General features: G+C 52.9%; 11 protein-coding genes across 11 annotated transcripts; 3 read left to right on the top strand and 8 right to left on the bottom strand.

Annotated features, from left to right (window-relative positions):
* Positions 1-1,839: 1,839 nt before the first annotated feature.
* On the bottom strand, positions 1,840-3,810 carry CTAM01_11981 (uncharacterized protein; the record flags this gene model as incomplete). The annotated part of the gene is made up of 1 exon (XM_060527989.1): positions 1,840-3,810. One exon carries the CDS (start codon positions 3,808-3,810, stop codon positions 1,840-1,842), a length of 1,971 nt encoding a protein of 656 aa, XP_060377398.1.
* Positions 3,811-8,370: 4,560 nt separating this feature from the next.
* On the bottom strand, positions 8,371-8,712 carry CTAM01_11980 (uncharacterized protein; the record flags this gene model as incomplete). The annotated part of the gene is made up of 1 exon (XM_060527988.1): positions 8,371-8,712. The coding sequence occupies one exon, from the start codon at positions 8,710-8,712 to the stop codon at positions 8,371-8,373; it is 342 nt and encodes a 113-aa protein (XP_060377397.1).
* Positions 8,713-10,021: 1,309 nt separating this feature from the next.
* CTAM01_11979 (uncharacterized protein) lies at positions 10,022-10,462 on the bottom strand (the record flags this gene model as incomplete). The annotated part of the gene is made up of 2 exons (XM_060527987.1): positions 10,022-10,157; positions 10,344-10,462. 2 exons carry the CDS (start codon positions 10,460-10,462, stop codon positions 10,022-10,024), a joined length of 255 nt encoding a protein of 84 aa, XP_060377396.1.
* A 648-nt stretch (positions 10,463-11,110) lies between these two features.
* CTAM01_11978 (uncharacterized protein) lies at positions 11,111-11,257 on the bottom strand (the record flags this gene model as incomplete). The annotated part of the gene is made up of 1 exon (XM_060527986.1): positions 11,111-11,257. One exon carries the CDS (start codon positions 11,255-11,257, stop codon positions 11,111-11,113), a length of 147 nt encoding a protein of 48 aa, XP_060377395.1.
* A 3,775-nt stretch (positions 11,258-15,032) lies between these two features.
* On the top strand, positions 15,033-15,924 carry CTAM01_11977 (enolase-phosphatase E1; the record flags this gene model as incomplete). Its single annotated transcript, XM_060527985.1, has 2 exons — positions 15,033-15,218; positions 15,286-15,924. The coding sequence occupies 2 exons, from the start codon at positions 15,033-15,035 to the stop codon at positions 15,922-15,924; spliced, it is 825 nt and encodes a 274-aa protein (XP_060377394.1).
* An 882-nt stretch (positions 15,925-16,806) lies between these two features.
* CTAM01_11976 (nucleolus protein) lies at positions 16,807-17,712 on the bottom strand (the record flags this gene model as incomplete). Its single annotated transcript, XM_060527984.1, has 1 exon — positions 16,807-17,712. One exon carries the CDS (start codon positions 17,710-17,712, stop codon positions 16,807-16,809), a length of 906 nt encoding a protein of 301 aa, XP_060377393.1.
* A 479-nt stretch (positions 17,713-18,191) lies between these two features.
* CTAM01_11975 (ribosomal protein L23) lies at positions 18,192-19,073 on the top strand (the record flags this gene model as incomplete). The annotated part of the gene is made up of 3 exons (XM_060527983.1): positions 18,192-18,216; positions 18,501-18,568; positions 18,693-19,073. The coding sequence occupies 3 exons, from the start codon at positions 18,192-18,194 to the stop codon at positions 19,071-19,073; spliced, it is 474 nt and encodes a 157-aa protein (XP_060377392.1).
* A 529-nt stretch (positions 19,074-19,602) lies between these two features.
* On the bottom strand, positions 19,603-20,054 carry CTAM01_11974 (Tim10/DDP family zinc finger; the record flags this gene model as incomplete). The annotated part of the gene is made up of 2 exons (XM_060527982.1): positions 19,603-19,769; positions 19,937-20,054. The coding sequence occupies 2 exons, from the start codon at positions 20,052-20,054 to the stop codon at positions 19,603-19,605; spliced, it is 285 nt and encodes a 94-aa protein (XP_060377391.1).
* A 569-nt stretch (positions 20,055-20,623) lies between these two features.
* On the bottom strand, positions 20,624-22,541 carry CTAM01_11973 (CorA-like Mg2+ transporter; the record flags this gene model as incomplete). The annotated part of the gene is made up of 2 exons (XM_060527981.1): positions 20,624-21,200; positions 21,250-22,541. The coding sequence occupies 2 exons, from the start codon at positions 22,539-22,541 to the stop codon at positions 20,624-20,626; spliced, it is 1,869 nt and encodes a 622-aa protein (XP_060377390.1).
* A 1,582-nt stretch (positions 22,542-24,123) lies between these two features.
* Positions 24,124-24,588, top strand: CTAM01_11972 (microsomal signal peptidase 12 kDa subunit; the record flags this gene model as incomplete). Its single annotated transcript, XM_060527980.1, has 3 exons — positions 24,124-24,174; positions 24,261-24,320; positions 24,388-24,588. 3 exons carry the CDS (start codon positions 24,124-24,126, stop codon positions 24,586-24,588), a joined length of 312 nt encoding a protein of 103 aa, XP_060377389.1.
* A 227-nt stretch (positions 24,589-24,815) lies between these two features.
* On the bottom strand, positions 24,816-25,335 carry CTAM01_11971 (E3 ubiquitin-protein ligase RBX1; the record flags this gene model as incomplete). Its single annotated transcript, XM_060527979.1, has 4 exons — positions 24,816-24,914; positions 24,963-25,033; positions 25,096-25,174; positions 25,228-25,335. 4 exons carry the CDS (start codon positions 25,333-25,335, stop codon positions 24,816-24,818), a joined length of 357 nt encoding a protein of 118 aa, XP_060377388.1.
* Positions 25,336-25,914: the final 579 nt, after the last annotated feature.

Raw genomic sequence — 25,914 nt, 5'->3', positions numbered from 1 at the left:
GTATGCACTTCTAAAGCGTACTTATGTACAGATATCTTCTATGTACTTGCCTGCCTGGAATAGATTGAACGAGAAATAGTGTTGATACACACTCACGTGGAAGATGTTCAACTCGGAAACGATGTTTTCTCTCCATCAGAGACCATGGTTGAGCATGTCTTGCACTCACTGCAATACGAGCATTATTGAAAGCGCAGTAGATTAGCAGGATACGAAGCTGTGAACTTGAGCTTGTCTGTACCATTCCCATGGCAGAGCTTTCCAAATCATCAAACAGTTATTGGTTGCTAAACCGTAACATGCTGCACCATAAAACCCGTTGGTTTTGAGACTCAACGCCCGCGCCCAAGTTTACCGACCAGAGGCTTCACAGTCACCATGAGATGGATAAGCTGAGGACGATGGAGTCTTGCCCCTGCACACCTACCTACCCAACTTTTGTAGTATATCTGTTATAGCTGATGATGAGGAGGAAAAGACGCGCCCTCGTGTGAACCCGCATAGGTAACAAAGCCAACCTCAAGCAAACTTGCGTATTCGATGAGGACTGACATTGGTGTTTGTCCTCTTTATGGATAGCAAAAGGGGCGCACTTTGAAAACTCAAAGGCATAACAAAGGGCATATAAATACATGTCGCCCAAATTGCGCTGTGACTAGTTTCATGCTTGTTGAGTGATTCTATGTGAATCGATTTCATTGTCTGGCAATGGCATCGTTATCAATAGCGGCAAGAATAATGTGCCCCCCCCTCAAGCCACACACACACACACACACACACGATGTTTCTCTTACTCACGTACATGTACGCACACACGCACTACAATGTCTCGGCCAATGACAACCAGCCTCAACAGCAAGATTCAAAAAAGGCCCCTAGTAAACCTTAGCGACCCCGCATTCCGAGGGTGTCTCGTGAGAAGCCTGGAGAGAAACCGTCATGTCATGTTTTGTCATGTCGTCTCTATCATGATGCTCAACTGGATAAGTAGATACGATACTGAATCAGTTTCAATGGGCACGATAGCTGTGCTCCGTATAGCCGAAGAGATCGGCAAAGACAATACATTGCCTCATCGATATCCACAGATACAGAAGGGGTTCATACTTGAACATGCAAACAGTCACGCATCCCGTTATCAGCTCTCCTCAGACTGTCCAGTACCATACAACTGACAGATATCAACAAAGGGGAAGAGAGGGGAAAGTCAAAGGAAGGTTAAGCAATGCTACGTGTCCAACAGACAATGGGTGTCGACAAAACACACGGCCATGACCGCCGACCATCGACATCACCAACCCCCTTCTTGCTGGGTTGCCGACGATAGATAGATAGAGCTGGGGGGTACTCAAGACGGTGCTGAGCCAATTCCGGGGTTGCCGATCCTGTGGAGAACGGTGCTTTTTGTCTGTATAGCATACACGAATACAGTGCCTTGTTATCTATCAACTATCATGGGGTTGGCGATCACTCATGACTCGAGTCAAGTGAGGGGTAACACGACACACTACTCAGCCAGTAATTAGGATGGACGGCACTCAAAAAGGTTGGGGGTTAGTTTGCCATTGTCAGGAGACGTCCAATCCCCAGACGGGTAAAATATTTCACAGTGAATAGTAAAGAAACTGTAATATGAGTGGGTAACTTCTGGTATTGTTCATTAATCTGGAGATATCTAATACACAGAAAGCGAGTTGAGTTCCTTCATCCAAACAGGTGTCTTGTCTTGCCAAGTAGAAATCCCACGACAGTCAAGTCGTGGCTACTGCCACAACCGAACAGTCAGGTGGAAGTGGCAATGTCCTGATGGTGACAACCCAACCACAAGAGGTGACTCGACTAGGAATGCGCTTCCTGCCAGCCACCAACCCACTCGACGTCTGCGAGATCGTTGCGCTTCTCCTTGCGCCAATAGTTCCAATCTCTGCCCCTATTCCAGGGGCAGTCCTTGACCTTATCCTTCGGTGATTGTTTTTGTGTGATGTGATGTGTGTTGTTGTTGTTGTTGTGGTGCTGGTGGTGTCCGCCGTGTTCCCATGACGCGGTAGCAAAAGAATTGGCCCCAGCCGCATAGGAATTGTAGCCTAGACCAATTGCTCGTTGTCTAGGAACTTCTGGTGACATGTGGGAATATGAAGATCCCGTGAGGCCCCGACGCCGCTGACCGAGCGCGGCCCACTTATCAACGTTGTCCCGCTTAGGGGATGGTGATTGATATGTGGGCAACATGGCCCTCGCCTTAGGCGGAGATGATTGTTGGAAGAAGAATCCGTCGGCAGCAAGGTCGCTGTCAATGTCATTGTGGATCAACTTGTGGCTGTCATGGAAAGAGCGTTGAGGTGTGGTCGCAAGGGGCGTAGCATCCACGGTCTCGCAGTCATCTTCCTTGTCGTCCGACTTGCCATCCTGGCTCCAGGTCCGCGAGTTGAGATCCTTCAGAGACTGCATCTCTCTCTCGCGCTCGGCCTCCTCTTCCTCCTCATCCTCATCCCACATGTCACTCCAGCTCTTGGAAACGGCATCCTTACGGCCAAAGACCAACGACATGGAAGACAAGTTGCTGCGGGGCTTTGCCATGTTGATGGGAAGGGAGCCGGCCATGGGTGAAACCTTGGGAATTGGGCGTGGAGCGGCCTTCATAGGTCGGCCAATGTGAAGGGACTGCATGGAGATGCCGAGGCTAGAGTTGAGTGTGGATGAAATCGAAGGAGCCTGAGCAGAGCTGAACCAGTCCGAATTCTGGGTCTCACCAGACTTGGAGAAGAGGTCCTCGTCGGGAATGGCGCTGAGCTGACGAATCGGCTGAGGAGGGCTGGCATGCAGGGCCTTGGCCCAGGGGAATGCACCCTGATCGACCTGGGGGCTCTGGATGGAAGGAGTGCGCAGGGGTTCGCGATTGGCGCTCGCCATGACATGACGCTCGGCGGAGCAGAAGTCATCATCATCCTCCTCGGAGGTGGTGAAGCTGATGACACGCTGGAGAGCAGAACGGGCACCGACAAGTGATCTCTTCTTAGGATCCAAGCTCATGCACTGAACGATGACCTCATAGGTATCCAGCGACATGGAGGGGAAAACGTCGAAAAGGGATTGCTTGTCTCTGGAGAAGTCCAAGAAAAGCGGATCCGCCTCGGTCGGAGTGGTGAAGGGGTTCCGCGAGAAAAGGATGTTGAGGAGGCAGATACCAATGGCCCAGATGTCGGCTTGGGCAGGAGAATAGCCGGCACCCGCAGAGTCGTATTGCTCAGGGGACATGTAACGGTCGCTGCCAACAGTGTTCTCCAAAGTCCAGTTCTCGGTCGTAGCGAGGCCAAAGTCGCCGAGCTTCATGTCACCAGACTGGGTGAGGAAGATGTTCTCCGGCTTGATGTCTCGGTGGAAGATACCCTTGGAGTGGATGTAGTCGACGGCATCTACGAGCTGCAACATGAACTGTCGGACATGCTCCGTCTCGAGAGGGCCGTGGCCCTTGCGTATGGCTTCGTACAAGTCACCCTGAGGGCAGAACTCCAGAACCAAGTAGAGGTGAGCATCGGTTTCGAAGGTGTCGAGAAGGTTGACGATGTTGGGGTGAGATCCAAGACGGCTGTGGAGAACAAGCTCCTCGGATTTCTCGTCAATGGCGAAGTCGAAACCGTACTCATCAGCAGCTTCCTTCTTAGTCAAGCATTTGATGGCAACGGTCTCGCTGGTCTTGGTGTCCTTGGCCATGAAGACCATGCCAAAGGAACCATGGTTGAGGGGAGAGATGGTCTCATATCGACCACCGAGGAGCACGCCATTCTGAAAGTTGTCTCTCAAGCATGCCATATCGAAACTGGAAAAAGAAGCTTTGGAGCACGGGGGTATCGAATTGAGAAACAACGATGTAGCGGCGAGGGTGATGTTACAGCCTTAAAGCAAGCTTTTCGAGGTTTCGTCGTTGCAGAGGAAGGAGGATTCGAGTGGTTGCTGGATCGAGAAGGATGGGTGTGAACAGCGTAGGATTCGTGTCGGTTGTGGTTGTTGTTGTTGTTGTAGATCGAGAAGGAGGCGGGTTTGGTTGTTACCAAGAATATACAGGGTTGAAAGAACAAATCTAACAGGAAACAAGACGAATTTCTAACTCCTTTTCGTTGACTTATCAGAGGCTCATTGAGGGTATTTTTTTGCTGGAGACGGACATATGAAAGCGAGAGTCTGTTGTTGTTGGTTGATTGGTCGTTATGGGGTTGGACGATGTGGTCCGGAAAAGACAAAGAAGTATCGTTATGAGGACATTGAAATAGAGCAAGCTTGCTGGAAAAAGTGTAGAGAGTGGCGCCCGAAGGTCGAACAAGGGGTTCGCGAGGTCAACTTTGGATAGTTGATTCGCAGGAGAAATGAAGGCGTCGATTCCTAGCTAGAGGATTCAGACTGTTTCGAGATGGCACCCAACTGCTAATGCGGTTGATCGTTGGTTTGCTGGCTCTATTAGGCACAAAGGCCAGTTGACGTGATAGTCGATGGCCGTGGGTAGATGTCGTTGAAAGTGTGAATAGCAACGGCTTGCAAGCAAGCTGACTACCGGGATCGGCGAAGAGTAGTGGCTACGGAAGCATTCGAGCGTTGAGCAGTGTGTGACAACGAATCGACAGACGAGAGTCGTTGGTGAGTGTCGGTCGATGGGAGGTGGGTAGCTCTTATCTCGATGGATGGGTGAGGGAGGTGTCGTTGCTTAAAGCGTGGACGGATGTTGAGTGACAAAGGCGAGGGCCAAAGTGAGTCAAAGGACACGAGGTGTGAGTCAATGTTCAATGACAGCAAATTGCCGAGGCTGGTGGAGATTGTAAGGAAATCGTGGTTCCTGAGGCCTCTCTTATCCTATCTCTGTCGATGGGTTGACTGATTGATATACTCTTCAACTCGATGGCAGAGCGTGATAGGAGATTGCGTGATTGCTTGCAAGTATGACTCGCGGGTGGGCACGCGGGAGCTGGCGTTGCGAGTATCGGTGAATTTGTTGATGGACGAGTAGTTGATAAGGAGGTCGGAGCGAAAGGGTGGTAAAGGGAGGAGGTTGAGGCGGGGGAGAGGAGGCTAACAAGCAAGGAGAGGAAGAGAGGCCGTTGACGACGATGATTGAAGGATGGTAGAGTAGAGGAAACAAGCAAGAGAAGGGGCGAGGATGATGAAGGGGGAGTATTAGAGTAAAGTAGGTAAGTGCAGGCAGAGGCAGAGAGGACCGTACGGTAAGGTAGGTTGGATGAAGCAAATGGGTGGTGGTGGGTAGGCTGGTGCAGGACAGGGAATACAAGGCGAGAGGAAGAGAGGTGTGGAAGTGAGCGAAGAGAGTGTGTGAGCAAAAGACGGCCAAAGAAGAAGATGGAGGTGAATGGACGAGGATGGATTGGCTTGGATAAGACGGGATGAGAGAGAGAGACAGAGCGACAGAGCGACAAGAGAGCGAGGAACCCCAGGAGCGAGATAGGCAGACCGGGGGTGGAAAGGCGAGCGCGGGAGTACGTACCGGGAACTGCGTATTGCGACAGCTCCGGGACGGTGAGGTGCAAGTACACTTACGGCGATACGTACCGACAAGACGAGGGTATTGGATGGAACTGAGAGAACTGGGACGGAATGAAAGTCTACCTTACCTTACGCAGTCAGTATCGGCACACAGTAAGGTACCTGGCCTTACTGCGTGGGGAGGGAGCTACCTAGGTACCTGGATAGGTTCCTTACCTGAGCCATGCTGAGGATGCTGAGGTAGCATCCTTGGGAAAGGGTGACGGACGGTCGAGAAAGCGGTGGGGGAAGAGTACGTATCATGTGCACACACGGGGCTGGCACCTGGCACAGGTACTGGACAGTCTGGGACAAGTCGCCAGGAAGCATGGCGCGCTACGTGGAATGATGGGGGGAGGGAGTGGGACGACTGGGACGACCGGAACGCACGCTTGACCAACTTGCAGACAGCATTCAAAGCAGGATTGCTTGTCTCTCACATCGCTCTCCAATCCCCAGCACCAGACAACTGTCTCCTGCATATTATCCGTATGTATACCTTAGTAGCTACCCAGTCATAGCATGCACTACCCTATGCTATCCTGATCATCCTGCAGGACACGACTGGGCTTTCTTTCTCGCTGGGCTGGCAACGATGCAACGCAACCCAGCCATGCCTGAAAAGACTCCAGTCAGCCAGACCGACAGACCGACACTTCGATTGCTCGCTCCCGTCTGTTCAGACCTCAGCCCCCCTTTTGGCTCTGTTGCTTTCCCCAGACACACGACAACCAACCTCAGACATAGACAGCAGTCAGGTGTCTGAACTGTGGAGGGGGGAGGCAGCTTTCTCTCCATGCCTACGCAGTAGGTACCTATGCAGAGAACAGACGAAAGAGACAGCCAGTGAGTGAAAGGCCGGGTCAGCCCAGAAGCCCCACTTGCTGTCTCTGAATGGCCTGTTCTGATGTTTGTGTCTTCTCTCAAGGCGCCTGTAGACATTGTACATAGACGACTTTGGCTTCCGTTTACCACTCCGTTAGCCAGCTCCACGCTTGGAGGTCCAGACCTCGGACGGTGAGCGCTGAGGGTGTGAAGACTGTGACACTGTGCCATCAGCGGTGTCATAACGGGTTCACGGTGCCCAGTGTTGGCTGAGTCTGACGCACTGACGAGCCTCGAGGTCAACTTGGAAAGTCAACCATGTGCCTTGGTAAACCTAGTGCAAATAGTTGGTGTGAGCTAAGTACCGAATGGGCTGGCAGCCGTCTACCGAGTGAGGTTCCTCATCAGCTTAGCCAAGAGCAGAGGAACACATAGGAGCACGACTGCATCACTCAGCGTCCAGGCCCAGGTGTACCAGACCAGCTGACTATTGACATAACCCACAGTGGATAGTCAACGGGTCCCGGCACGGCGATTCTCGCCCAACTTGTACCCGTCCGCCCCGTCTTGAGAGCCCATTTCATCATCTCTCCGGCCCCGTTGCCTGCTGGAACTGGGAGCTGCCAGCGAGGAAGCAAGAGTCGTACTTGTCGGGATCCTCTCCAGAATCCACTGAGAAAAAGGAGAGTGCAAAGAGGGAACTCGGTGCCCGTTCCGGCGAATGGTAGACGGGGCTTTGTGTTGTTACTCATCGTCGAAGCGGACGATTCAACGGGACCGCCTTGATTGATAAACTTGATTGCTCATAACGGAGTACACGGCACGAAAACCTTCCGCAGTGACTTCCATTGGCTTCGATGGATGGCGAATTCAAGACGAAAGCAGTGTCTAAAATACGCAATCTCTGGGTAGCCGGCGATACCACTGTGTTGATACGTAAGACGAGAATGCGTTGCCGCGCCCTGTGTAGTTGTTGTGTAGATTGACCGACGCAACCAAGTAGACACGGGGTCGGAGCCGAATAACTTTGTTAATCAACATAAACATCAACAATACGGATGCCGCAACAATAACAACCTGCGAAGAACGCTGGCGCGAGGGGTGCCCGCAAGGCAATTAAACTCGTGCAGCAGCGTAACTATGACGAAGTCCGGTAGCAAGGTACGCCATAGAGGGGACCAGCGGTGCGGGAGATGGCAGGTAATCTCAGTAGCATCAGATGTATCTCGCAAACCCAATCTCAGGGGGGAAAGGGAGATTGACCGGCGGGACAGTGCGACTGACAAGGACCTCTCGGAAACTTGGTTCGAGATGTGGGAAGTTTCCTTGAGACAGCGGGCGAACCCCTGCGAAGTGCATGAATCCGCGAATGGCTGGCAGGCTGCTCGACCGGGGGGAGGGGGGGAGGGACGTTCGCACGTTCGCAAACTCGCTGGCAATGAAGGTCCAAGGTGTGATGTGCGAAGTGGCTGCAAGGGACCGTCTGGGGTTGAACACTCGAGGTCTCGAACTTTTTCCCCTCTCTGGGTGTTCTCACTTCTCGTTAGCTCTATCGCTGTGCGGCTTCGTGCAACATTGATTACTGGAACGGCGAGACCTGAACGACCGTATTGCGTGCAAGTGATGACATGTTGTTGCAGGGCAGTACTCTCGTGTGATTTATTATGGAAGTAGGCGTGCGAATGAGGAAGACAATTGGCTTGTAGAGGAGAGAAGTACAGTACAATCGAAGTCAATAGATGGCACCGAGAAGCCAAGGTATTGCAAATGCCCAGGAAGGAACGTGCTCAAACGTTTATTCCTACACGGTAGATCATCGCTGGACGGTAGACGATGATGAACGGTGATCATGTTTTGACGGAGGGCCTACTGTCCCATGGACGCGACGCCAGTATGGAGGTAGCCCAAGCAATTTTCCGTACTGCCACTCCGTTCAGAGCACCCGTACCGAAAACCAGCGTACCTATTGCATTATGCACTGCCGGCTACGTACCTGACAGCCACCATAGGCACAGCCAGTCAGTACCAACCGTCCTTGGAAAGTATGATCCACTTGGATGCGTCGTTAGTCGCCACACCGCCCTGGGGGTACGTGGTCGACAAGTACAGCTCGCCCAGCGGCTGGGCGAGGACAGCTCCAACTTCGACATGACTGCCGCGTACTGCGAAACCAGCGGAATGCATGCAGGCTGCCAGCGCCAGGAAAAGCCAAGCCATGCTCCAGGTCATTGTACATATGTTTCTTTCTGCCACGGCAGCCGTCGCCAGCCAGTCAAGGCCGTCGACAATCCGGGGTGCCAGACAAGCCAGGCCTCCCTTCCCGTTGCGACGGCGCTCCAAATCGTCTGCCGCCTGCAGCATCGACGAACAGAGATAGAGAGTAGGGCGGTCGCAGCGGGAAGCGCGCAACCTTTTTGCCCTTCTTACACAATGAGGGAAGGCGATCGACGGGGTCCAGACGGCCTTAGATCCAAAACTAACAATTCATAGTGCCAGAAGACCATCGCCAGACTCTCATTCGCTCCTGGCGCCAACACAAAGTCTCGCCTGCCAGGTACGGTACCAGCAGCGCCGGCCAGCCGCCAGAGACTCTGGCCTCACTGAGTTGGGCCTGCATTTGCATTATCGGTTATCCAGTCCGAGTACTTTGAACGAATACAACATGGCAAACTGCCGAGAGTGTTCCCTTGGACAGTGTACGCGGTGCCGGAATGAGCCACCGTGTGGATATTGTCAGGGGGGAAAAGAGGTCCTTTCTCTACATGTTATGTTACGCTCTCAGTGGACTTCCATTGATCGTGAACTTTCATCATTCTGGTTAGGTAAGGTCGCCTTATCCGTCCCTGGAATTCGGAAGACCCCGTGACTGCTTAGCATCCACGCCACGACCACGGCTATTCCTATTGGGTATCGTTTTACATAAGCTATCCATGCTGATTCGCAGATCTGGATATCTCGACTGAATGGACGTGCCTGTTATGGCTTAGCTTCCAAAGATAGAGTGGCAACGCAACGGGTCCCCCGATTTTCCTCTCTCTTTACTGCGTATGTACTCGGAAATCATGAGGGATCCAGTCTTCTCGGAAAACGTGGACCTGGATCATGGCTGAAGAATATCGTTATTTGGCCATTTGGTCATTTGGCCGTGGACCGAAATTGGAGTGCATTGCCGCGGTACGGATACAGCCTACAGGCCACGTCCACGATCCCCAGGTCCCCAGGTCCCCTGAACAAGAATAGTAGCAGATTTGCAACTCGTCACGTCAGTTGCCCAGTCCTATGACTCCCGTCCCAACAAAAAGTCTCGGTGGATATGTCAGAGTAGTCACGTAGTCAGGAGTCAGGACAGTTGTTCAACTCTCATTGCCAGATTGCCCATTGCCATTGCCTGCTCTTGCCTCCTTCTAACTAAAGGCGACTGTGGAGAGTTTGGTGACTTTGGGTATGGTACTGAGAGTTCGAGAGGTAGAGTCAAGAACCGAACACTCATACGGAGTCTACCTAGAGGTATTACTTTGTACCCGATTGAGAACATTACTGGCCGACCGTTACCCAACGGTGCTCTCAACCCCTCCGTTACAGTACATACCTAGGCACTCACGACTGTCCAGAGACGGTGCACGGAACCTAGTTCCTTCCTAAGGTAAGCTCCTGCCAGCCTCTGTGCCTCTCAAACAGTCAGCACGCCAGCCGACAACGCCAGCTGTTTACCTCGTACAATCTCACGACTGGATTCCTTGGGCTTCTGTTTCACTTGCTCACTTGCCTTGGTCTCATTGGTCGTATGACACTGCACTCCTTTCGACCTGCAGATGGGACAGAAGTATAATCGCGCCCGCTCGACATTGGTTATCGCGTCGCAGACCTGTTCAAAGCATCCTTACGGTCAATCCCGTCCCGTATCTTGTTCGCACAACCAGTGTTATCTGTTCACTGGCGCTCCTCTGAACTCTCTTATCCATGCTTTGCAAGTAAGGGAAAGAGAAGTGCTCACGGACGGCCAGGAGTTCCCCAGAGTTTCCCACGAACTTGGGAGGTCCCCAAGCGCCGCCGGCCCTGTGCCACAAATCCTTCTCCATCGACTTTCCAGAACTAGAAAACGGGCTTTCATGGGTCCTTTCCTAATTGGTGTCTAACCTCCCTCCTCCATTCGAAGGGGTCCCAATCTCCTTGCTCTCCCTCTCACACAAGTTGCAGCTTACCCCAGAGTGATTTATCTCAGATGACCCGTGGGCCTTTGATACGGGTGGGACATTGCTTCTGCGGAGAGCTTTATCTTGCATTATCGTAGATGAGGCAGCTATCTTTCGCGGTTCCTCTTTTCGGTTCACTCTTAATCTTGGCCGTGAGCAAACGAACCGATCTGCATTCTATGTACAGTTGTCCATTCAGACTGTCCTTGAAATTACAGCTTCGCAACATGGCGACATTGAAACCTTGAACCCGCCCACCCCTTGCTTCGTATCGATAATTTGGCCCAGTCCGAGGTCTGGGGAGGGGCCTAAACGTCCAACTTTCGTCCGATCATTGAACGCTGATGTGACCCCCCAGTGCTCCCACAAGGCCACCTCACCTCGAAGGCTGGACCCCAAAGAGGCCCTACAAAGTACACAGTTCACAGGCTCAGGGCTGATGCTTTTGCTATGTGTACTTAGCGCCCGTGACGCTGAGCCTTGGCTGATGCCGATCACGGCCGCTCCTCGAGAGTGTTTCAGAGGTTGACGCTCTTCGTCATCCCCTCATTAACCCAAATTGGTTCTTATGAAAAGGTTCGTAGGAAGTATGGGCACCTCGGGAAGCGAACAAGTGTACAGTCCCAGCCGGTATGTATGTGCCGTCCAGACGACGTAATAATCGCGGAGTTTGCCAACTTGACTCCTACGGTGTGGAAACGCATCCCTGGCATAGCTCAATGGTTCGGCAGACCGGGCTGACGGTGATGAAGGCGCGGATAATCATGTAAAGGTATCAGTCGTAAAGTGAGGGTAACCGTGGCCTCCTTTCTCATCAAACGGAAAATGGGGGGCCGCAGTCGGCGTTCGTGTGCTTCTCACGAGTCACCACGCATTTCCACGTCCCCGGTGCCACTCTGTTCCCCAACGACTCGGTCGTGTGACCGGGCAATAGTGGTCTCACTGCTGGATGAATGACACTGAAGAAATATCCCCCGCCACCAGAAATCGATCCCCACTATCCACGAGAGAGACGTAGGAACATACGAAAGCCTCAAAGCCGTAGTACGCTCATTACTGCAGGCAATTGGGGGGGCTTGTAAAGTGCCAGCCAGGGCTCAGCTCCAAGTGCCTTAAGAGGCGGTGCAGCCATCGACTGAGAGGAACAGACTAGAACTCTGAATAACAGCTGATTGCAATGTCTCGCTTCAATGTTTGATGGACCTCCATGGCTTGTCTCGTCTTGCCGTCCTATCTGGCGATACATGGGCCAAAGTGGCTACAGGAAACTGACCTCGCTTAGGCGACAGAATGTCTTGCCAAGGACATGAGAGATGCCACGATACCATCCCACCACCACCATCACCAGCCAACCATACAAACCCTTCCCAATGAATTAGAGCGTTTTGCAAGTGTTTTGCTTTTTGCGGCTGGCTGGCAGGAAAACAGTAACTTCGTTGCTGGCGAGTAAACCGGCCAATGTGACTGGTCGGCCGCAATACGAATGGGGTGATGGATGCGTAGGACCACGGAACTGGCGGGCGAGTACGACGGATCGTCGCCGGCGTTCGAGATAACCCCGCCGCCGCGAGCGGCGAGCTTCACGGGAATGAACGCCGGGCATCCGTACGTCTGACCACGTACTCAGGATGTGATAGAAGCATGTGGTTACTTATGTCAACGATGTTCGTAATGAGATGACTCTCGTTAAGTCCGTCAGGCGTGTCACAAAGTCACTCTGCAGGTAGATTGAGTTGTCTATGTAGTAGTATTGAGTCCTGAAGTACTTTAGTTTCGACCACCGTATCAACTCCGTAATGAGATAATGTTTCGCCCCGTCACTCATACCGCTCTATCAACATCTCTGGCCCCAAATATCTGTCTAGGCTCGTGAGAATATGTGTCAAGCTACCGCGGCGGCGAAAGCACGTGTGGCCAACAGAAAAACAAAGCTTATCCACCTCGCCGTCACTTGCGTGTTACGGAGGCGAGAATCGGACCAGAGCCGAGGTCCGTGATGCCGCCACGCGTGTTTATCGAGGCCCGCGAGATGTTCTTTCCTTGGCCACGCGGTCCAGTTCCTCACCGTATGTCTCCGTCCTCGCTCATTCGTGACTTTCTTCGTTCTCGCGGGTGCAACTAGATCCCACGAAGCAGGCCGTGCGCTGCGCTTTTTCTTCCATCATGCTTCTAGGTTTTCCCGTTGATTCACACCGTTAGGACTCTAGCACGAGGACGTGTTAGCGCACGACAGCAAACGCATCTCGACCCTCAGACTATTAGGCCAGTCAAGGCAGATGAATCCACGATGGCAAGGAGATGGAAGAAGGCGTGACGTATCGTGATTATTGGGTACATCTTGCGTCCGTTCGGCATTGGGCAAGATTCACGCCGTCCGCACCCGCTTGCTCGGCCTCAATCCGCTGCTTGCCCATTGGCACATACCACCAATATTAGTGGCCTGCCCATCACCATCAAATGCCAGCGAAACATGTTGCTCGTGAGAGCGGGACGCCTCCGAAGCTCGAGCTTTATCGACCGAAGAAGACAAGCATCATAATTTCAGAACGGCATGGCGCAGTTGGCGGTAGTCTGGCTCAACTGCCACACGCTCGAATGCGGACAGAAACATCTCTAGGCCAATCTACTCGTGCAGAGTAGCATCCGAGAAACAAAGGGGTCCAAAAGTCGTGTGGCTTGTCAATTCAAGGCACCAATCCATTGGACCCTTGCTGTTGCGATGACTACGCTGCTGTCGCCGTTTCCATTCCAAGTTCGTTTCGGCAATGTTTGTTTGCATTGCGGTGGCATCCCGATTCCCCATGCCCCTTGCGGGATTCTGGCGTTGGTATTCGTAAAGTAGGGAGATAGTCGTACCACGAGAACACAGATGTGACAGGGATTGATATCTCAGAGAAACACGATTGGATGGAAGGACAGCAACGATGAGACTGCACGAAAAGGGCACGGCATGTGTGTCAGAGGTTCAATCAGCGGGCCCGAACGGACTAGGAAAAAAGTGAGGAAACCATTAGCCACTTCGAACTTCAGCCCAATAGCCTTGTTAACCGCAGCGCTTGTATCTGCCCTCTCAACTTCCAGAGTTACAACCTGTCAACTTGTCAGGAACTCCAACGTCCAACCAAAGCTAAGAGATAGCTCCAGTCTCTTCTGGCGTGCTCGTTTTGGTTCTAGAATCCCGCTTAATAGATCTCGGGCAGATACGGGGTTCTCGATACCCATAAGCGGCCTACCCAAGATGTCAAATCCTAGGCTTCTCGGCCGGTGACCTGAACCAGGCGTTCCGTTGAAAGGATTTGGGGACAAGGCCGGCGTGCTCCACGCAAGGTACCCGAGCGCATCGTCCTTGGGTCCGTCGACGCCCGTACGAGGACCGGACGACGACCTTCTCTACGTTTCTCTCGAGTTCATCGGTGACCTGTCAAATTCTCACGATGGTGGGGAACCAGACCGCCTGACAATGCGCGACGGACTCGCGACCAGCTTCCCGCCGGCCCCCCCTTTCCGGCCCCCGAGTTCACCGTCCGGCCGCAAAATGTTCATCCACCTACTCGCTACATGAGCCTTGAGAGAGAGAGCCACTCTGCCGCTGGCGTCGGCTGGTCCGCGGACGACGGACTCATTCCAGCCGCTGCCGCTTGATATCGCCCACAATTGAGTGCTCCCTCTTCAGTCTTCACCGCTGCTTCAGTGTGAGGCCTTGGTCATGCAATCGATGTCTTAACAGTCTGCTGCTATTGGGCCATGTCACCGGCTGCTACCATGGCAGGCCTGGGTTGGTGTAGCCCTCTGCGACCTTATTCGCCATCTCCACTCACACACACCTTTGCGGCGTTGCGCAATCCAACTTTTCTCTCTTACACGGGCACACATACACAAACACACACACACAACTTACAAGGCACATCTCGCACCAACTCCCACCTGCACTGGGCAGCCATACGGCAAATCTGCAGGTCTGCAACCGCGTTTCCCGTTCCGACCCTACTTGACTTCCGGGCGCTGGCTTGACCGCCTTCTTCTAATCTCCCGCCGTCACCTCCTTCATGCATGAACTAGCTAGCGCCTATCAACCTGCCTCCGTTGAATTGCGGAAAGCTTGAATTGGGAAGTAAACAGTTCTTTGAAACGCCGCTGAAGGATTTCAATCTGGAAGCGAGAAGAAACAATTGCAAAGAGGGAAGGGAAAAAAGTCTTCTCGCGCGTCGCGCCCCAGAGTCTCACTGTCTTGACGTGTCACTTCGGGAATTAAAATTTTTTCTCTTCCTGCTGCCTCACCTTGTCACGACAACGCACAATACCAAGTTTCTCTCTACAGACAGCTCACACAATGGCCCACAGCCTCGGCGCTATTAGTGTCGTATTGCTCGATATCGGTGAGCACCTTTCTTACCAGATGCCGAACTCACCGTATCCAGGATGATTTTGTTGCATTGGCGGATTCAAGTCTTGATAACATTGCGTATGCTGATTCGAGACTTTCCAAATATGCAGAAGGAACCGTTTGTCCCATATCCTTCGTCAAAGACGTGCTGGTATGTCGTCTCACCCCAAGTTCCTACCAACCACCCACCCCCTGGTCCATCGGGTAATTTGCAGCCCCCTCCGGGTGACTTCCTTGAATTCTCCTCCGATGGCACGGAGGTGGTATTCTTCATTCCGAGCCGGGCAACCGTGCGCTTACTCCCACGGCGGCACAATCCCGCCGATATCATTGCCGTGCTGATGTCTCGGTTTCCAGTACCCGTATGCCGTCGATGCCCTTCCGGCTACCCTAGACAAGCAATGGGACAATCCCGAGTTCGCAGTATACCGGAATGCGTTCCCTGAGGACTGTGTGTCTGATCGACCAGTCTTCGAGGCGCACTTCCGCGACCTTGTCAAACGCGATGTCAAGGCATCGTACCTCAAGGCCCTCCAGGGTTACCTCTGGAAAGAGGGCTACAAGTCGGGTGAAATCAAGGCGCCTCTCTTTCCGGATGTCGCTGAACGTCTTTTGTCCTGGAAGGACGCCGGTCTACGCCTCGTCATCTACTCCTCAGGCTCTGTTCCCGCCCAAAAGCTCTTCTTTGGCTACACAGATGCTCAGCCGGCGGACTTGACGCCCCTCATCTCGGGCTGGTTCGACACGGTCAACGCCGGCCTCAAGACTGAGCCCGGCAGTTATGCTTCAATCCTGTCAAACTTCGCCGGCACAAAGCCTGAGGAATGGCTCTTCCTCAGTGACAACCCCAGCGAAGTCACAGCCGCAATCATGGCCGGAATGCAGAGCATTCCCGTCGTCCGCCCCGGCAACGCTCCACTCCCAGATGACCTGAGCCCAACGTTGCAGCCGATCAGAGACTTCAACGAACTCAAGGGCCTTGGATCAAAACACTGATACGCGACTAATTTGGCTCGCGGGGTACCCGACGACGAGTGTTGCTCCTAGACTTTGGTAGCGCTATTGGAGACATGCCGGCATGGAAACGCCTCGAATACAGTCTGCATCCGGTGAACACCATCTTCAGCTTTCCCATCTCCGTCGACTGCCCAATTCCACATCTCTTGTCCCGTCCATCCCATCCCTTACCCTTCAAGCAAAGTCTGTTCTAGATGCCCATCGCCCATTCCTCGGCTTCAGACGCGTGGGATCTCATACCTAGCTTTACCCGCAACAGCTGATAAAAGACCGGAAACGAGATGGCCAAACTTGTGAGAAACAGGCAGGTCGAAGCTGTTTCCATTGGAGCTCGAGACCTTGACGCCCCATCCAAACGCCAGAGGGCCCGCGGCAGCCGACCAAGTCCTTGTTTTGTCTCGCATGAATTGCCGATTGATCCAGATGTAGAACATGGACTCGTCCGTCCCGTGGAAGGCAGGTGAAAGCAGCCGCGCCGGCCCCTCGCTTGCAATGGGCGCTTGCCAAATGCCCGGACGGCGGGGTTAATCGTGGGCTCGTCGTGCCGATGACATTCGTCCCACAATATAGGTCATTGTTGGCTTATTGGAAACGTGACATCTTCGAGGCGTCCAAACGGAAGTGAAAATATGGACGATCGCCTGTCGATCGTTGTGAGGGGAGAACGCTTGGAACTTACACCACCCCAAGGCCCGCCTCGGCGTCTGATCGTCCAGTATTGCCCCCAAAAAGGCAGCCAGAATCGTGATTGGGCCCCGTCTTTGATCACAATGGCAACAGTGATGTCCCGTTTTCAACCCACTTGATGATCTGCCCGCCGGCTCCCTGGGCCGAAAAGTTATCCAATCTAGCGGCATGTAATCATGAACCCTTCAGTGTGATTGTGAAGTTGTTACGATTCATGCCCGGGTTGAGCTCCTGCTTGGCAAACAAGGGCAACGGTTCGCTTGAAGCATTTGCCCTCTTCCAGAGTGAATACACCAGCTTGTTGGTGGCCTTTCCCTCAAGTTGGACGTATCCCAAGGCCGTCATGATCTCAACCAACCGATCCTGAGAGAAATAGCGTGAGTTATCGACACAGCTCCGAGGGAGGACCAAGAATAGTGAGGGAAACAGGGCGCGAGTAGCATCCGATAGATCGTCTCCAGGCTGGCGGAGAAATGAAAGCGTGCGGAGAAGCATCTCACCACGTAGTGAGTGGTCAGGAACGTAGTTGACAACCAAGCTGAGTGAGATGATGTCAAATCGATCCGAGTCGTCCATTGGTAGCGGTCTCTCCATGAAATCCTGCTGAAGGATGCCCGCCCGTTGGCTATTGAGGTCGATGAGAGTCATTTCGAAGACGCCGCTCTTGGAGCAAGCGTTATCAGTACTGAGAGCGCCCACTTCGAGCATTCGCAATCGGCGATGCGCCCCGCCCTCGCTCTTCCCCTCACTTCGAGTGTCCTTGGACTTCAATGGCTGCAAATCGGCTGATCGCAGCCACTCCAGGAGGACTCTCGAGCTGTCTCCGCCGCGATCTACTCGTTGGCCTTGGAGACTGGCTCGCTGGTATTCCTCGAGCCCGCCGAGGGCAGAAATTTCGGCTGCAACCGCTGCTGCCTCCCTCTCATCATTCCGAGCCAGTGCTTGCTGGCGCTTCTTCTGCAAGGTGTGATGAGTGTTGATAAGCGTTCTGGTCTCTTTGCGAGATATGGACTTTGCTTTTTTGATAGTGGGAGGGCGGCCTCTGGACAACAGCTTATTGGCGGGCTTCGTCCTTCCCATGTTTCTGACGCTTGTTTTGGGCGGAGAAGAGCGATCAAAGTGAGGAGCAAGAGGGCTTCGATTTGCGCTTCCGGGTCGCGTACGTTGAGTGAGCTTTGGATATTCTCAACGAGATCAATATCAAAGTCGACATAGCAGATGCTTGGGGTTTTTTTTCTTCTTTCTTTTCCCTGCTCGAAGAGTGTAAGTCGAGCCTTATGTAAGCAGTCTGCTTCCTTTTGGTAAGTGCTAGGTTGAGCGCGGTTCTAGTCGGGTTAGGCTAGCCAGCAACGGCGGAATGATTTTCCTCATCACTTTCCCCGTCTCCTCCAGCCAAGATAAGATAACGAATTGGGGCGCACAGACCAAGTCAACCCTAAGCCCACAGATGAGAGAAAAAAAACATTTGACTTTCGGAATCTCTTCTTTTTGCACTCGACCTCGACACCGACGACAACCCAGCTAACCCGCCCAACCAGCCAACATCCCCATCAGTCACAATGGCCCCCAAGGACTCGAAGAAAGGTACTTGAGAAATCAACTCCCGGTAGCAGCAAGAAATACACACTTGCGAGCGCAACATTCCCAACCACCATATACACAAACCACCATATACACAAAACGCAGACAATGGCGACTCGACAAAATCTCTTGTTTCGTCGACGGCAACGGGCAGAACGGTGACGGAACGGGGGATACACCAACAATCTCTACGCCGAAACCTCTCTCCCGGAGCATCATGCTACAGCAGATTTTGCGAGTTCTTTTGAAAATAAAGAGCGATTGCTGATGCGACATCTCTACTCTAGGCGGTGCCTCCAAGGCGCCTAAGGGCTCCAAGCAGGCCAACAATGCTGCCAAGGCTGCCCTGAAGGGTGTAAGTACAAGCAATATACCCCTCTGCCCGCGGCTTCCCAAGACAACCGAAGTGCCTGCGGCCGAAGGAGGACGGGATACTGTCTGCCACCACAAATTAGAAAGCTGACAGCATCTTCCCCTAGGCCCACGGTCACTACAAGAACAAGGTCCGCTACACCACCTCGTTCCACCGCCCCAAGACCCTCGTCGTCTCGCGCGCTCCCAAGTACCCCCGCAAGTCGATCCCCCACGAGCCCCGCCTCGACGAGCACAAGATCATCGTCCACCCCCTCAACACCGAGTCCGCCATGAAGAAGATTGAGGAGAACAACACCCTCGTCTTCATCGTCGACGTCAAGTCCAACAAGGCCCAGATCAAGCAGGCCCTCAAGAAACTTTACGACATCGACACCGTCAAGATCAACACCCTGATCCGCCCCGACGGCTCCAAGAAGGCCTATGCCCGCCTCACCCCCGATGTCGATGCTCTTGACATCGCCGCCACCAAGCTGGCTCTCGTCTAGAGCGGATGTTAATTTTCCGCGAAGGACTGAAACGGGAATGGGAAATGAATAAGTAAAAAGCAATTCGGGTTCATTGACTGCAAAAGGCATTGGCATGGGCGTCTCAAGGTTGTTGATACAGATTCCCCAGGAGTGGCATCTCCTCGAGGGCACCAATCGATTCTCCCGGTACTCAGGCCGGAGTACCATGACCGTGTTCAGTCTCGAAGAAATGCACATGAATGCGAAATTCGCTTCCGGTGACCATCCTTGTATATCCAGACGCAAACTTTGCAACCGTGAGATCGTTGTGACATGCCAGATATTGTTGTAAACCTGTCAGACGGTGTTCTGACATGATGGGATTGCCATTCTTCCTCGTACATAGTGATACATGTGCTTGTACATGAGCAACTTCCATCCGAAGTTTCTCTACGCCCCTCTCTATTCGGTCTACCGTTTCCCCCACGAGTATGCCGTTGTGACGTGTTCCGTATCCTGTTTCCTGTTGTTCCAGCGTGTGTGATTCGACGGTTTTCTCCAAACCCATTTAACCAGAGCGCATGTTGTTGAGGTGCTTCATCGTGAGGAAGTTGACGTCAAGGAATCTGTCAACGCAGTTGGCCAGGCATCCCTCCTCGCCCTTGTCCAGCTTCGAGCCGCGGATCGAGCCACTGACGCACTTCTTCCAGCAGATCTCGGTGAGAGCATGGGTTTCTATTCATGATTCGAATTAGCTGCCAAGTCCTTTCTCTCTCTCCCTCTCTGTCTGCAGCCATCTGATTAGACCGCGCACATACGCCAATGCCTCCCATAGTCTCCCATCACCTTCAATCTGCCATGCTCCCCTCTTCTACGGTCCCATAAGATGAGGATATACTAACGTGACTGAATTTGAGATCTCTGCTGCTCGTTGGCAAGGAATTGGCGGAGCTCAAGCTTGTCCTTGTCGTTAAGCTTGTCGAGGTCTGAGTTCTCGAGCGCTGATCTTGAGGAGTCCATCGTTGTGTCTTTGTGAGATTTTCCAGATCCTTGATAGTACGTTGTTCGTTAGGGATTGCAAGTGCGGGATGGAGGAGCGTATGTTGGCTGTGACGATAGTATGGTAGAGGTCAAAAGTCTTCCAATATTTGCCTTTCCGTACTTCTTGCATCCAGCTTTTTTTTGTCTCCACTATAACCTGGGCATCTCCCATTGGCTGAGTATGGGCGCGAAAACCAAGCACGTACAACGCCATGTACTTATCAAGATCACAGAGCAGTGCAAAGAAACATTTCCTCAGCTTCGTGAATAGTGACTTAGGTTGAGTAAGCCTTGCTGATTTGTAAAACCGGCAAGCATTAGAGCTGCGTGAGGCATGCATTGCAAAGTTTGGGAACCAATTCGTATTCTCTTGTATCTACCAAGACTAAATTAAAATCGATCAATTGACATAAAAGCCCCATTGTCCAATCCCGTTGCTTGTTTTGTTGCTTGCACAAGCCATCACGGTTATGCTTCATGCCCTACTAATATAACGGCATGGAAGGAAATCAAGTCGTAACGTTGACGACAGCGCCCCGATGTATTCTTCAGATGTACTTGTACTTGCGAGCCAAGGTCATGCTCACAACGCTGAAGAGAATCAAGCTTCCAAGGATGACAAAGAACGGGACAAGAGAAGTGTCCGCAAAGGGAACCGGAACATTCATGCCGAACAGTCCACAAACGAGGTTGAGCGGAACAAGAATCGACGCGAGGAACGTGATCTTGCTGAGTACTAAGTTCGTGTGTGTACCCTGAGAGATGCTGTTGATGGAAAGCTGAGCCAAGTAGTTACTGTGGGAGCGAGACAGAATCTTTTCGAAGTGGCCGAGGTTGGTGACCATAGTGACGACGTGATCCTGTATATCGCCGAGATAAAGTCCAATGTCCATACGGGGTGTAACCTTGTAGTTCTCGTTGCAACGCTTGGTAAAGCCTCGCAGGACATCAGCTTTGCCTCCAAGAAGGCGCATGAGAGCCATGGTGTTCTTGCGCACTCGGCCAATGGACCGCAGAAACTGGTTTGAATCATCCTCGCGGGCGACGAAGACGCCATCCTCAATGGCGTCAGCCTCTAACTCAATGTCGCGGATGACTGGAGCAAAGCAATCCACAATATCGTCACTGCCCAACAGATTAGCACTGATAATCGCCTTCGACTGTGTCCACTTACATCAGAGCATAGCAAATCCAGTCGCTGCTCAGCGCAACGTAGTCCCTAAGCAGGGCAATCCGCTTGCGCACGTGAGAGGCGTGGGCATTGGGCTCGAAACTGAAGCTCAGAGTACCCTCGCGAAAGACAACGACATAGAGGTTGTACGGCTCATACTCCAGGCCGTCGTCTTCTTGTACCGGGGTGAAAGATCGAAAGCTTGCGAAGTAATACGAGGGAAACAGCTCAATTTTCTCCCGCGCTTCTTGCGTCGTAATATCCTCAATTGTCAAAGGATGGATACCGAATGCTTTGCAGATGGCGGTAACCTCCTCCTTGGTAGGGCTGTTGACATTCAACCACCAAACTCCATCGGACTCATCGGCGGGGAGCGTGAAGAGGCCCCGAAGATCCTCGCCGGGAAGAACCAAGTCCCCAAGTTCTGCTGCGTGGATCGTAGATTCCCAAGCCGAAGAAAAGAAGCTGAACCGGTTGGGGTCCAGGGGCTGCTGGGTAGCTACAGGCTTATTCTTAGCATCTTCGGCGGCATGCTCCTTCTCCGAGATCTCCTGCTCATCAGAGGTGTCAGAGGGCATGTTGACAATATCTCCATCAACAGTGCTGAGTTGCAGCTGAGGCTGACCCTCAGACGTCTGTGTCTGTCGTAGATCCGGGAAGGCACGGAGAGAATCGCGGCGACTAGCCGTTCGCGATGCCTGGTCAGACTGGACGAAATTCTCCAAGTAGTCGAAGTCGATGTACAGCTGGTCCTTACGCCGGGGATCTTGTAGAGGGAAACAGACGTCTTCCTCGGCCGACTGGTTGGTGGCCAAGCTGGCGCCGTCATCGACCGTGAAAGGTCGACTGCGGTGGCTACGGCGGCTGCTGATTGAGCCTGCGCGATGCAGGTTCTCCTCGCTGCCCTTCCTCTCGGCCTTGGACTCAGAGAAGGACATGCCACGCTCGCGACGGCGCGCTTCAGCGAAGGCTTTGACCGAGTTGGGAGGGGAGATGGATCTCTGGTCGGTGACCGTCTCAACAGTCGGTCGACGAACCCGTCGCGCATGCGGCGAGACGTCACCTCCCTCATCATCGACAATTGCCTCTTCGAAATCCCGAACCCTGATACTTGGCGACCGCTCACCAGAAACCGAGTCGGGCCCAAGAAGGCGCGCTCCATACAGAGTGTCGAAAGTGCCTCTTCGAGGCCGCTCTGGGTGAGGGCTAGTGGCAACCTGATGGCGGTGGTCGTCGAGCTCAGGGATCGGCGTCTTGAAGCCGCCCTCAGAGATATTCTCCTCGTGGTCAGACATGTTGACTTTGGTGCTGCAACCTGGCAATATTGCTTGGTTTCACAGCCAACGAAAATATTGACCCGCTTGTGTGGGTAGCTCGTTTGGTGGAATGGGTTGTAAGTCTCAAACTCGTTCCTCTTCGAAGGCCTCCGCAACTCTTGAATCAGGCGGCGATACCCATAACTGATGCGTATTCAAAGTAGACCGTTACCGAATCGCACTCCGCGCGGCCGGCGCGGTGTGCGCTGAAAGAGTAGCGAGCTTCCAGGGTGGCTGTGGTCGTGCCAGTCCCTAGAGGATGCGTACACGCTGAGGAGACAGCGTTGACGCACAAGAATGCTGGAGATGTGATGTTGTATTCCGGTTATTTCTGTTGATTTTGAAACCCGATTACGGAGGTTTCTTGTGCACTCCGCTGTAGACCCAGAAACCAGGACCTCGGAGTGAACAGGTGGGTGAGGTAGCGTCAGCTGCGAGTGAAGCCAACTTGGTGGTTTGGAGTGTCGGGTAGAATATAAAGTGGGTCTTTCGACCTGGGAAACTCGAAAGTCGAATGCGATTCTATTATTTGTCGCAGCAGTTCGGAAGACACAACAGTATGTGAGGTCGAGGAGGTGATTATTTGTTGTTACGAGCGGTGTTGAGGGAATCGGATAACGATCGAGGAACAATGGTCGTCGGTTTAGGTAGTGCGAATGGTGACCCAAGGATGTGGGACTTTGTCTTCGTCGTCCGGAAACAGTATGCGATTGTTTTGGTAGGTCGCTAGATCAACCACCAGAACAAGATCAGACTAATCTGATGAAGAAAGCTGGTCTGACTGCTGCACAATCAAATGAACAAAAGGTTGGTTTGCACAGAAAAAAAAAGGAGTTTGGACGACAGGTCTTCTCGGTTGTCCTGAGCGTGTTGAGGGTTTTTTTTGAAATTTTTGGTGGTGAATGGAACCGAAAGATGACGGGGACGGCCAGAAGGTGATCAAATGCAAGGGAAGATTTCCCGGTTCTGAGTGAAAATCCGACTTGGAGCCAGTGAGTCGCTAAGGTAGGTGGCGGCACAGGCCAGCCGAGAGAGACTTTTTTTCAGGTTCCAGGCCAAGGATGTCTGGGTGTGTCATACCAGTGACCCCACACAGTCCGCTGGCCTGTTTAGCCTGTACCCCATCGTTCGCCTTGTGGTTGGGCTGCACCCAATAGCAGCTGCTGGAGCAGGAACATGGTGCCGAAGGCTGCACGGAGTGAAAGTGAGCTTGCAAACCAGACCTGAGGACTAGGGTCCGTGCTTCACTTGCTTCGGAAACGGCATACCTGTTCCCTACCTACCTAACCTTACCTTACCTTAGGTGCCTTACTAAGAGATGTTCCATTTGCTCCTGCCACCATAATACCAGATCATCCATTGTTGATCACCTCGAGATCGCAGACCGAACCAAATATTCGAATACACATCTACGGCCCGACAGTCTGCACCAACGACTTGGCAAAGAGGTTGCTCACCACACCAAGCCATCTTCCAGCGCAACCCCCCCCCCCCCCAATCATCAACCGGCCAACAACCAAAAAGAACAACGCTTTTGGACAGTTTCGCGGGCGCAATTACAATGGCCGATCAAATCCTCGACCAGGTTCGCGATATCGCTGAGGGCCAGATCGTACGTCACCCGGTGGAAACCTGCCTCCCCTTCGGCTTCTTTGACGCATCTCCAACTCCCAGACGCTAACGATGTGTTCCCTACAGGACTTTGAGGGCCAGAAACTGGCAGATCTCCTGGCGACTCTACTTCTCTCGGCATCTGGAGTAAGTTCTGACAATTGTTCGATATCAAACTTGAAAGCACTCCATGCTGACTTGCCCTTCCCTGTAGGTTCTTGCTTTCATCATCGGATACATTCTGCAAGACATCAAGCTCGCAGTCTACGTTGGCTTAGGCGGAACCGTACTCACATTCCTCCTTGTCGTGCCTCCTTGGCCCTTTTTCAAGCAACATCCAGTCAAGTGGCTAGAACCTGGATCCGCGTCCGGCTCCGGGACACGAAACGAGGTTACAATAGGGAAGTCGGGATAGCCGGAACCAAAGACGTCAATTGTTCATCAAGTCATTGTGATGTATATTCCTGCATCTGTAATTGTGCCCACCCCAGAGGGCCTCTCTGGCTAGCTGTTTCCGCCAGCTGGACGCAGTCCTCGCTCGTCAGGAGAGTATCGCTTATTGTATCCTCATTCTGCGTAGCCATGACACATAATGCTGCGTATCCATCGACCGAGATCCTCGCACCATTGCCTTGCGCCATCTCAGCGCCCATACTTCTGGAACTCCCAGTCGCGGTTGTCCAGCGGGCAGACTTGTCGGGCCTTGAGCCAACGTGAGATACAATGGAAGTGGAATGCATGCTGCACGTAGGTTAGCGAGAGTAGGCAAATGGAGTACAGAAAACATACGTTGCAGATACCCCAGGCCACAGTGCACTCCTCACTCGTTGCAGAGGCTTGGTTTGCCTGACACTCGATGCCTGTGTGTTATTAGCATGCGTAAGGGCGAAACAGCGGGTTTGCATGTCAGCGTCCAACTCACAGAGGTCCATGATGTGGTTTCTGCAGATAGCGCAGTTGTCGACGACAATGTCCCATGCCCACAAGGCAACAGCATTCCACTAGAGGCACTTGTAAGCTTGGGTCAAGCTATCCAATTCCTCCATCTACGCACCTTCTTGACTTCGAAGCGCTTCTTCGCGTCCACCGGCCTGCTCTCGCCGTCGGCGGCCTTCTTGGCGACGGCAGTGCCGGGCGCATCCGTCATATCGACATCGGCCATTGTGGAATATCGAATCGAGCTACGATTCCGGCTACGGTTGAGGCGGTAAGTTTGAGTTCTGCACAACTGAGCGATACCGGTCAAAGTCAGGATGATATATTAAATGTCGAAGAAGAAGCAGCGGTTCGGTAGTATGGACGGCTTGCGGAGAAGGCGTGAGAAGCGTACCTTTTCTGTGTCGTTGTAGGTCAGCTAAGTCCGATCAATGAGGTCCAAAGGGTTGCGAGCGGGCAGGCTAGCCTATGTCGAGCCTTCCGGGTTGCGGGTGATTTTCTTACAAAGATGACTCAAACCAACTCCTGAATATTTTAAGAGAAGAAAAGTAGCTTTGACGGGTTATTACGGCCTTTGTCGTGTCTCGTTTGCAGGCCGGATTTCTGTGGTTAGGTTGGTGATGTATGCGAATGGCGGGCAGGAAAGGCTGCCAACGGGAGTGGCCCCGGTCCGTAAGGCGCCTGATTCCACGCCTGCCTTGGCGGGGTTCATGAGGCGTAAGGTAGAATGACCTACCTCCCCTACAGTGCGGGAAAGCGGTCGTTGCCTGCCCCTCAGGGCCGGGGGACTTCGGTGCTTAGGTGC

The sequence above is a fragment of the Colletotrichum tamarilloi genome, assembly GCF_030869305.1.
Source record: "Colletotrichum tamarilloi strain Tom-12 chromosome Unknown Scaffold_70.1, whole genome shotgun sequence".
In the NCBI taxonomy this organism is placed as follows: domain Eukaryota; kingdom Fungi; phylum Ascomycota; class Sordariomycetes; order Glomerellales; family Glomerellaceae; genus Colletotrichum; species Colletotrichum tamarilloi.
This window is presented reverse-complemented; position numbering and strand designations above follow the sequence as displayed.